The 12,237-nt window shown below is 40.0% G+C and overlaps 1 protein-coding gene across 1 annotated transcript in view; it reads left to right on the forward strand.

Annotated features, from left to right (window-relative positions):
- The first annotated feature begins 8,627 nt into the window (after positions 1-8,627).
- Rnf212 (ring finger protein 212) overlaps positions 8,628-12,237 on the forward strand; it is a 40,111-nt gene continuing 36,501 nt past the window's right edge. Inside the window, exon 1 of the mRNA XM_057772380.1 lies at positions 8,628-8,809. Within this exon, the coding sequence (XP_057628363.1) occupies positions 8,701-8,809 (109 nt within the window). The 5' untranslated portion in view covers positions 8,628-8,700. The remainder of the gene's footprint in view (positions 8,810-12,237) is intronic.

Consider the following 12,237-nt stretch of genomic DNA (forward strand, 5'->3'; position numbering starts at 1 on the left):
TATTCTACAGTGAGAAATCAGACAACAGCTCTAATAGCGGCTACTTCTGACGTCTTGCAGAAATACATGAACCATTCTCACACATACCCACCTCATCCAGAAAAAAAAAGAAACATCTTCCCTTAACCCTTTGTATTGCTAACGTGCCTATCTATAAATGGTTTGAAATAGGAAGGCACTGAATACTTGGAATCAGTAAGTGTATCTATACAGAAATCAAACTGGATTCATCAGATCCTGAAAGGCTTTGTTGGTGTTTTTTATCTCTAAGTGTTTTTGAACTACCAATCCTGTGCCCGGAGGAGCCTCAGAAAGAAGAACCTGGAATGGTCTTTGAGTCATCAGTCAATGTGAAGGGAAAGGAAATACTATACACCAGTCATTAACATAGCGTATTACTTTGCATGTTAACATAATGCATTCCTGTGCCTTCAGTACCAATCAAGTATAGATTATTGTAACTTTTTCTTTGTTGTAACACATGTTTTGAGCCAGGTGGGATATGAATTATACATAAAAAAGTAACCAAAATGTTTGTCTCTGAAGAATTGGAACTTCTAAATGTTTTACTACGGGTCTGATGAGCCCACAGTCATAAACACAGTCACTACCCAAGGGAATGGTCCTGGAGAGACGTTTCAATTATTCAGTTCCCATAAAAAATTTAGCTGCTCAGGAGTTTCTCCCACCCCATCCTATGGTGATCATAATTCAGACAATTTATAGATCATGTACTATAGTCAAAATTATAAGAACAGAAGGCCTTTAGTTGTCTTTAGTAGGAACGATGGGCACAGTTCCTGCTCACACACTGACAATACTGACACCAAATGATCTTGCATATTTTGCTATGATCACGTTATTGAAGACGGTACTTATGCAGGAGGGGCTATTGAGTGTGCTCCAGCTCACCCTCTGGAAGGATAGAAGCTGACAGACTCTGAAAACACAGAAGGTATCTATTCCCATCGCTGTGCCTCTCATCATCTCCAGTTCCAGCAGAACAGCTGAAGCAAGATCTTAGATGCAGGCAATTCTTTGGATTACCAAGGTATAAAGAACAAGAGTCTAGATGTGACTCACACCTGCCAATGTGCTTTTTGGTCTTTATTGTACTGTGACAGGCATTCATCCCTATGTAGAGGGTACAGTCTCAAAAATCCAGTCAATCACTGAACCAGTATGCAAATGTTCATGCTAATGTTAGTATTTGTCTAGTATTGTTGACTGTCTCATTTAGTTATGTTCCTTAAGAAAAATGTATATGAATGCTTAATATCCATGAAATTGTTGTTTAAACATGTTAGACATGGGCTGGGAAGATAGGTCAAAGTTTGATCTTCAGAACCCACATAGAAAGACAGATATGGAGTGATGCAATCTCAGTGCCCCTAGTGAGGGAAAGCAGGTAGAGACAGAAAGACCCAGAAGCTCCAAAATGTGTTAACCTGGTGTATACAGAGCATCAGCCAGAAAGCACAAGAGACACCCTGCCTCCGAACAAGGTGGAAGGAAAGAACAGACTCCTGAGAAGCCCTTAATGTTCAGCTCGCTCTCTCTCATCCAGCTCTCTCTGCCTAGACCCCTCTCTCTCAGAGAAAGAGACCTTCTTCCAAAGGAAGAAGTCAAAAGCTCAGTTCCACATTCTTGATGTTTTTGGCTCCTTCCCGGAAGTTTGAAGTTGCCAACATCCCAAGACCCTGACTAAAGGGTACCATTATTGGGCACAGCTTTGGGGTGAAGCTCCTTTACTGAGGAGGGGTCGCAAGCACAAAAAGGGTGGGGAAGATGACGTTCAGTGATGCTGTTTTGATCATGAGCCTGTCACTCATTTTGTTCTTAAATAATAAATAAAGCCTGGGACACATTGGATGGCAAAAAAAAAAATAGCAGGTTTGAAAGCTATAGAAGACTGGATTCCTGCTTAACTATGCTTTGGATATAATACCATGTGTTCTTGTTAACACTTAACTTTTTAAAGAAGAAAGAAGCATCAAATTATCACTCCATGGATTTTAAAATATTGTGATCAGTCACCAGTAATCTCCTTGACAAAAGCATCATGCAGTTCATAATACCTTCTGACAAGAACTCCAGAGAGGTTCACTAGCACAACTAAAGAAGCCTATGAGTAGGAGAAAATCAGGTTTTACACCCTGATCAGAGCAGCATGACTCCAGAGGGAGAAAATAAACATGATGCATGTGAAACATAGTAAGATGGGAGGACTGTCTCCCGGATGAGATATGCTTTAATATGCCCCAGAAGCCCCTCTGACTAATGTAGTTGCTTGCAGACCTTCACTGCTAAGATACCTGTTTTATGCCTTCCAGCCCAGAAACCTTTTCTTTTTTTCATTCCTGATCTTATCTCAGCACAATGGACCAAACCCTAAGCTTCATGCCCTGAAACCCTAGACATTCTTTCTGAATACATCCCATTTCCCGCTAGATTGTTTACAGAATTCTTTTACTAAACCTGAGAGTGTTCTTGATTATAACTTAAAAACCTAATTTCCCCTGTTTATTCTTTCTACAGGAGCTGGGGGCGATGTCTAGCTTGTCTACTCTATTCATTTGTTTGGGGTTTTGTTTGTTTCATTTTTCATTTCCATATTTTGATGTGATCTAGCTCAAGTATCTGAGTAATGTTTATTTTATCTAAGAAGACCTGAAAAATGAAAACATCTGATTCCAATGATTTGGGTTTGTAAAACAAATGGAGAGGTTATTTTCTTAAAGTGAGATTCAGAGCTCTGCATTCATACTAATCCTCAGAGAAATTGTTAACAATTCTGTGATCTTGAAATGTATCTTCTGTAGACCACAGAATAGACTTAAAGTTTTATCACTCAAAACTTCCCTCCCTGATAATATTTAACAACTACTTTCCAAATTCACCATGCGAACTACAATTTCTCCACATCCCCCATCCAAGGTAGTAAGGCTAATTTAAGGCCATACATTGAAGCAAGGATTCATGATTCAAATTCTCTTGTACCAATAATATTTTCTCTTTTTTTTTTTTTTGGTCCTAATATTGTCTTACTACTCATTCATACATTTGTATTTTTCTACTCTGGCACCACGCAGGTTAGCCCCAGTCGTTCAGGCACCATTCTGTCAGTTGGTAGAGCATGAGACTCTTAATCTCAGGGTCGTGGTTCGGGCTCCAGGTTGGGTGCCGATCTGTAGTAGAAGGTTGCTCATTCATTTTCCTGACCTCCCAGACTCAAAATAACCGCACGAAATTCTATTAATTAAATCACTGCTTGACCTATTAGCTTATGCATATTTTTAGCTAGCTCTTACATCTTAAATTAACCATTTCTATTATTTTATATTTTACCATGAGACTCATGGTCTACCAGCAAGTTTCCATCCAGCATCTCTCTCCTATGTATGTCTCCTGTTAGCAGCTCCATGGATTCTCACTGACTCTGCCTTTTTTTTCTCCCAGTATTCAGTTTAGTTTTTCTGCCTAGCTCTACTCTCTACCCTATCCCAGGCCAAAGAAGCTTCTTTATTCATTAACCAATAAAAGCCACACATATACAGAAGAACTTCCCACATAAGGTTGGGGCAAGGTTCTGTTCTTATCTTTGTAGTAAAATACTCATCTTCAAAATATCGAGTGACCTTGGACATCTAAATGTCTAAAGAAGAAAAGATAACTATCCAGAAAGAATGACAAAGCAAAGAGAAATCAAACTTTTGATGGCATGTCATCTGCCAAGTAAAATTTCATTACCTGGTCATGTCTATATCTCTACTTAAAAATTAAAGCTGGTTTTGGAGTTGTACAATGGCTATCATTCTCTAAATCCAAGCATGTTGTTAAAAAAAATTCAGAGTTTCTCTCTCATATCAGGAGCCATATGGTATGAGATAGAAAAAAGAAAGAATTTAGGAAAGATTTTATTTTTCCTCATAAATATTTTTGTCTTTATCATCCTTTTCATTGAAAATATGTCTATATGAATAATGTTTAAGTTTTCCACAATAAACAATATATTTTCCAGAAGTAATCTTTGAAGTTTCCAGGAAGTAGATGGGGACCCACAACAACAATTCCACCTGGCTGATATGATATCATGATGCTGATATAACTACTTTAAGATTGGTTTTGGGTACCAGCTGCTCAAGATGACTCCAACTTGGTTAGCTGAAATGGTGCACCTTCTTAAAATGTTCTGGCCAGAACTTCAAATAAGAGCTTCAGAAAAACCCTGTTGACTACTCAGAGATTATTTGCAATTATGCCAGACAGTAATCTTGAAAATTAACCATAATTTTAATTTTTATAGGATCCCATTGCCCCCATGACAGCTGGAAGTAATTTTAGAAGATGGTGTCCCCTCTCACAGCAAAGTTTGTCCTCAGGATTAGGGATATCAATTAGGGGTTGATTATAACTCGGATAGGGCTGAGGGTTGGGATGGAAACTGTGTAGGCTCAGTGATATCTTTGGGGGGAGAAGGAAATTGGATGGTATAATAGATAGATTAGTATGAGCTTGCTCACACTAGTAATAACAGTGAGTAATAGATTGAATACTTGTGTGATGTAGGAAATCCTTCTCTATATTCCTAATTGTCCTGGTTTTGTATTATCTTACACAAAACTTATCATTAGGTACATTGTTGCCAATATTTAAACAATTATCTGTTGGATAAATTAAAAACATTTTTTAAAAAATTTTACCTCCACTGATTCATTCTCTAATATGTACTTTTCTTTATGCAGATTTTATCTTCTGTGCCCTTCACCACCCTCTTCTTACTAAAGAACTTCCTTTAACATTTCAGAAAAGGCAGTTATACTGGTGACACATTCCCTCAATTTCCATTTTTCTATTACAGTATTTCTGGTCAACTCGTAAGGAATAATTTTTGCAGAGGGCTAAGTTGGTGGATTCTTCCCTTTTGACACACTTTGATAGACTGACTTCCAAAACTGAAGTCACTTCTTGTATGGTTTTGGAGAAGTCAGGGGTATTTATCTTTATTCTTCTATAGGTTAATTTCGCCCTCTGGCTCCTTTCAAGACTTTTTGGCTTTCTGTCATTTTAATTTGATGTTCATAGGTATAGTTCTATTGTTATTGTTTGTTTTGTTCTGGGCATTAATCCTGCATGATGTTTCCTGAATCATTTACAACCACATCTGGTATCTGACATTAATCTTGAAATTTTCATTTTTGCTTCAAATAGTCTCAAAAAGTTTGCTTCAAATTTGTCCAGGCTGTTTTAAAGATTTCTTGTTTTCTTTCTTTTTCTCCTTCAGATACCACCATTATGTATGTTCATTTTTTGTAAGTTTCCTCCACAGTTCTTGGGTATTTGTCCCACCTATTTTTCTTTTTGCTTTTCAGTTTTGGAAGTCAGTCTATCCTCAGGCTCACATGAAAATAGTATCCTACAATGATTTTTTTCTATATATTAGCATGGAGAGCCAGGTGTGATTGTGCACCTGTAATCCCAACACTCCAGAAGCAGAGGTAGATAAATTAAGACTTTGAGGTCATCCTGGGATAGTAAGGCACATACATACACCAGCAAGTGCATGAACGTCATTAGTATATATACCTGTTTCTTAGTTTCTTTTACTGTTACATTTTGTTCCTAACTTGATTCATTCTTTATTTTAAAGCAATAATCTTGTTACCACAAGTAGCACAGTAAATATTATGTAACTTTGTGTACTTGCACATGTTCATAGAATACTTTTCTATAGGGAGATACACATTTTGTAAGTTTTAACACACATTGTTTAACTGATACCCCAAAACAGTTTCCCAGTCCTTCTAACACTGTTTGAAGAATATTTATTTCTCCACATTACCCAAAAATTTTAAAACCTTTCCCAATCTGACAATAAACAAGGGATGTTTTGCTATGGTTTAAATTTTTAATTACTTGTGAGGCTGAATATTTTTCATGTTTATTAACCATATTTTTCCTTAGGAATACATAATTTTAATACACCTAAAAAATAAGGATGGAAAATAGAAAATAATAAACTGCTGAAACTCTCAATCCTAGGTATTATTATCTGTATAAATAACCAGGCTAGCTACAGATAAAACAATTATATTTTATTATAAGGAGAAAAACTCATGAAACAGGAAATGAGAATCCAATCACAGCAATGTCCCGTGGGGAAAAGGAGCAGAGAGCACACACACACAGGTGCACATCTTTTTACCTGGGTCCCAGCAAAACCACACCTTAACTAAGACCCACCTCTTTTTTTTTATTTTTCCATTCAAAAATTTACATTTCCTCCCCTCCTCCCATTCCCCTCCCACTCCCCCACTCGTTCTCCTCCCTCCCCCTCCCTGCTTGAGAGAGGGCAGGGAATCCTGCCCTGTGGGAAGTCCAAGGCCCTCACCCCTACATCCAGGCCTAGGAAGCTGTGCATCCAAATAGACTAGGGAAAGACCCACCTCTTATAGATGATTGGTTAACAAGGCTTTCCCCATCATCTCCCCCTTTTGTCTAAACAAGAGCCATCCAAACCCAAAACAAAACTATATATAATAGGAACAGATATCATGTATAAAATTACAAACATGAGCAATATTAAGCAAGGAATACATGACAAATGTTTTAATAAACATTCTATTCCAAAGAGTCGAAATCTTGTATTGATAATAATCTTGGCTAAATCATAAGAGGAATATAGCTACGATTATCTAATCTTCAACCCCATCGAAGGCCTGAGAGGGAAATAATATTACTTGAGCAGGCAGGAAGTGCAATCAAGCAGCTTCCAAAGGAAGCAATATATGACAGAGACAATTAGATACCTGAGCAATCACCCAAAGTCTCATTTGTAATGTTGAAGCAACCAACTTAAGCTAAGGCCTAGTGTAACTGACGATCATTTTCAGAGGCAGGAAATTTTTTTAGAACCATCTTACCTGTCTTGGCAAGATTTGACAGTCTTTTTCCTTGTGTCCTGCATGGGCCTCTAGTGCTACCTCTTAAGGAGACTGAGACAGGAGGATCCTTAAAGACCCTAAGTAGAGACCAGCCAGCCTGGCAGCAAAAGGAGACTGTCTTACTAACTGTTCTATTGCTGTGAAGAGACACCATGAACAAGGCAACTCTTATGAAAGGAAGCATTTAATTGGGAGTTGCTTATAGGTTCAAAGGTTTAGTAAATTATGGGGAGAAGCATGGTGGAATGTAGGCAGGTACTGAAACAGTAGCTAAGAGTTACATCCTGATCAGTAGGCAGAGAGAGAAGACACTGAGTCTGGTATGGACTTTTAAAACCTCAACACCCACCCCTAGTAACACACTTCCTCTAATTACGCCACACTCCCTAATCCTTATCCTCCCTCTCCAGTAGTACCACTCCCTGATGACTAAGCATCCATACATGAGCCTAAGGGAGCCATTCTGATTCAAACCACCACAGAGCCCTTATCTCACAGACATGACGGTATAGCACAAAGAAACAGTATTAGTTTTAATGTGCAAAAGGGTATTTTACAACTTTTTATTCATACTAAGTTTGTAAACCTAGGTTCTACATTATGCTAACAGCATAATTTGAACCAGCTATATTTTAAGGACTTGATAAAACAAATACAGTTCTGGACAGATCAAACGCATCTTTTTCCATCTTTACTTTTTCCTAATTCCTTGAAATATAGTAAACTTTTCTCCACACATATAAATAGCCCAAGACCTTTCTCGTATGGCCTCTAACAATCCTTGCAGACTTATGAAATAGAAAGGAAAGGCATCCAGAATTATGTAAGAAACACAACTGTTAAAAAAAGTTCTTTTTTTTTTTTTTTTTTTTTTTTTTGGTTTTTCGAGACAGGGTTTCTCTGTGGTTTTGGAGCCTGTCCTGGAACTAGCTCTTGTAGACCAGGCTGGTCTCGAACTCACAGAGATCCACCTGCCTCTGCCTCCCAAGTGCTGGGATTAAAGGCGTGCGCCACCACCGCCCAGCTAAAAAAGGTTCTTAAAAAATAAGTTTTTAATTTTGAACTAATTTTAATATCAACAGAAATTAGCCCTTCCACCATCTATTATTTCAAAGATAAAATGATCTTCCCTAAATTAATCCCTTTCTTGTAGAGATGTTGATGGCAAGCAGGGATCTCTGTCCTGCGCTGATATACTTCTTTCTGATGGCCCAGTGCAATCTCTCCCAACCATTGCTCCCTCTGTACTCCTGGCCCCTTCTAGCTGATTCGTAACTCCACCCCCACCTCCTGGTAGTCCTTTCCTCCAACCCTGCTAGGGCTCTAAGGTTCTCTTTGGTTTTCCTCCTTTTCCCTCCTCTCCATTATAGGATGTAAAGATGTCCCTGGGCCAAATCTCCCTACGGCCTGAGCCACCCAGTCTCTCTAGACATCCAGTTTTACCCACTTCCTCATGGTGTACCAGGCACCAATGTCCCTGCCCAGCCAGTCTTCCCTCCACCACCAAGCAAGCGGCCTTTCTTTACTTCGGTGCCCTGGGTACTGGCTACCTCAGGAACCCTGCGTCCGCTCCACGGTTGGCTCCGTGTGGGTTTGGGCGGGAAGCCACGTCCTAGTACGCATGCGCCAGAATGAGCGCAGGCGCAAAGCTGCCTTTCTTGTCTGCGCCAGGGCACTGAGAAAGAAGTGCGTTCTACCTCGGCGGCCTCGCTGACCGCGCGCGGGTGTAGCGTGGGCCTCACGTGGGTCTCCGGTCATGGCCAGCTGGGTGTTCTGTAATCTCTGTTTCCAGCCGCCGCATAGGAAGTCGTCCTTCAGCCTCACCAGCTGCGGGCACGTGTACTGCGACTCTTGCCTCCGCAAAGGTCCGCTGAAACAGGCCAGGGTCGCTGGGTTTTCTCTCACGGGGCGGGGCAGGGGCCTGTGCAGCTCCAGGACCACCGAACCCCACTGCGATCCCGAGCCGGAAGTGCAGAAAGCCAGCTGCTGCTTACCTAGGCATCTAGTAGGAAGCAGTCAGTTGGTCGGATGGGAATGTTTTTGTTGTTGAAGTAAACTGCAGTGACGGAGGTGGGCCGGGGAGGGTGCAGAAGCAGTGGGTTTTCACAAAGTGACCGACATGTTTAACTTGGCAAGTAGCGGAACAGGTACACCACCAGCCCTCAGAGGATTCTCGGAAACTTCAGTTTATTTCCCAGTCTTACCTTGTCTAGGAGTTTACACACAGTATTTTGTGTCAGCATTGTACACGTAGGTGCCACAGTCATGGAACTCTGCTGTGTAGTCACGCTCCACATTATTCATTAGTTGAACTAACATGAGTGGTTTCCAGATAACTGACAGATGATGTTACTGTGAAAACTCTGGCTCATGTATTTGTTCGTACATGTATGCAACCAAGGGTAGAATTCCTGTGTTTCTGGTTTATGCTCTAAGAGGAAGCCTGATGTGAAAAGTAGTAATGAGAGAAATTCAGATGTATAGTGGGGCTTGTGAGAAGCAGTGTGCACAGGATGTAGCCCTGGGATCAGGAGAAATGATGGGTTTGGGAAATGCTCAGTAGACTGAACAGACTTAATTCAGGGAAGCAAGGAACTGAACTCTTGCTGGATGCTGGACATCAGAATGGAGGGAAGAGCTGGTAAGCTCACCTTAGACTCAATACTTTAATACAGTTGAAGTTGTGGTGACCCCCAACCATATATAAAATTATGTTCATTGCTACTTCATAACTGTAATTTTGTAACTGTTATGAATCAATGTAAATATGTTTTCTGATGGCCTTAGGTGACCCCTGTTTGGGGTCACAACCTACAAGTTGAGAACTGCTGCCTTAGACCCTATGTTGTGGGAGCTGTCTAGGGAGGAGACAGGAGGTAGTCCTGGTTGGATATCTGGAATTCAAGAGTCAGGAATGTTAATTGTGATTCAGTAACATGGAAGTTGGTGCCAAAGGATTCGGCAATTGGAAAATACTACCACCTTGGGAAGTATGTTTTATAGGTGGTAAATAGAAACAGAAGAAAGATTTGGAGTAAAGAAGGAAGTAGAGGTGTTGATGTCCTAGATTTTCCCCTGAAGTCAAAGAATCAATGTTTGAAAATATCTACTGGGTCAGTGGTAGAAGTCACCAGTGATTTGAAATAAAGTTAAAACAATTTAGCACGTAACCTAAGGATATGTGCCTTCGTGATATTGCTAATTACAATGCCCCAACACTGGTATGGGTGACTAGTTTAGAGTCTTGGGTAGGGGCACATCAAGATACTTCTGACTCTTGAATCATGAAGACAACATAGGTTCAGTACCCTGAAATTTTTCTTCCAAGAACCACAGGTACTGCATGTCAGAATTATAACAACCCTGAGGACACACACACACACACACAAAAAAAAAAAACTGGAGGAAAAGGATAGGGGGTACTAGACAGTCTTAACCTAGCTAGTTCTGATGATCCATGTTCATACACTGTTGTTAAAATCTGGTGTATATCCTCCCAGAATTTTTCAGATAATACAAGTTTTTTTTAATTTTTACTTATTTTTACATATATGGGTGTTTTGCCTGCATGTGTATGTCTGTGCATCTTGCTTGTGCCTGGTGCCTGCAAGGTCATTGACTCTTTCTGGGACTGGAGTTACAGAAGATTGTGAGTCACCATGTGGATGCTGAGAATTGAACTCAGGTCCTCTAGAAGAGCGGCTAGTGTTATTAACTAATGAGTCACTCTCCAGCTCTTGCTGGAAATTTTACACTCACACTGTGGGGTGGATGTCAAAGGACTATCTGTACAAGTTGTTTCAAGCTTGCCACCATGTGGATTACACTTTGTAGCAAGTGTTTTTACACAAGCTGAACTAGTTTGTTGGCTAGGGTATTTTGGATTTTAAAAACAATGATATAGATGAAAGAAAGGAAGGAAGGAAGGAAGGAAGGAAGGAAGGAAGGAAGGAAGGAAGGAAGGAAGGAAGGAAGGAAGGAAGGAAGGAAGAAAGATTATGTAGTAAACTGTTTTTATTCTTTACAGATTGCCTTCACTGTTTAAATTAGTCTGTTTCAGCCAGGCAGTGATGACTCAAGCCTTTAATCTCAGCACTCGAGAGGCAAAGACAAATGGAGCCCTGAGTTCTAGGTCAGAATGATTTATAGAGAGTTCTAGGATAGCCAGAGCTACACAGAGAAACCATGTCTCAATAAAAACAAAAAGCAAACAACAACAAAACATAACACACACACCAATTAGTCTGTTTTATTTTTAAGGGTGTAAATATCCTCAGTTACTATACCATAGGTTATTTCATTGCCTACTGAAAGAAATTTATGTTTTATGAAATTTGGCTATAAAAACAATTTTCCACCTAGGGGTAGAACTGCTAAAATGTGGATGTGCACATTAAAGTAGGCCAAATGGTTCTCCAGAGAGGCAATGCCCATCTAGATTCTCCCTTTGATGTGCCCTCTTCACTTGTGTATCTTTTCTGAATGGCCAAAATTTTCTTCTCATATATTTATTGTCTCTTTTCTTTTTTCTGATTGCTCATTCAGGTCCTCTCACATCCTTTTAGTGTAGTATTTACTTTTAGTTGACCTATAAACAATATATATTAAATATCAGCCACTTTGGCAGTGACCTGCAAGAGATTTTCTTTCTGCCCTCTCTCATTCTCTCTTCCCCAGCACAATGCTTGTGAGTCTGTTCTGTAATAGTTTACTGTGCAGCTTTACTTGAGATAGTAAAATAAAACAGAGTAAGAGAGAGAATAGAAACATGCTGTGGAGGATAGGTGCTGAGGGGAAAGGTAACTTGAATACCTTTATAAGAAGAGAGAGAGGGCTGGCAAAATACATTAGCAGTTAACCATACTTGCTGTAAAGCCTGGTTAACTGAGTTCAATCCTCAGAGCATAGTGTGGGAGATAACTGACTCATGGAAGTTGCCCTCTGACCTTGACATGCTTATATTTGTTCATCCTCAACACCCCCTACTGTGTGTGTGTTTGTGTGTGTGTGTGTGTGTGTGTGGAGAGAGAGAGAGAGAGAGAGAGAGAGAGAGAGAGAGAGAGAGAGATCTGCGTTTTTACATAGGGTACTATGGAGGTCAGATTCATAGAGAAGAGGATAGTGAAATAAGGAAAGGATCCTCCTAGGTGCTCAGCAAAGAACTAGAGTCTGAGCAGACGAATTAGTTACATGCTGATAGGTAGACAGGTATATAAACCTTTTGTGCTTCGGCTGAGACTGACTCTTAGGTAGCAGGAACACAGTGGTGATATAATGGTGACCTTGAGAGGTA

Source organism: Chionomys nivalis, chromosome 6, assembly GCF_950005125.1.
Source record: "Chionomys nivalis chromosome 6, mChiNiv1.1, whole genome shotgun sequence".
In the NCBI taxonomy this organism is placed as follows: domain Eukaryota; kingdom Metazoa; phylum Chordata; class Mammalia; order Rodentia; family Cricetidae; genus Chionomys; species Chionomys nivalis.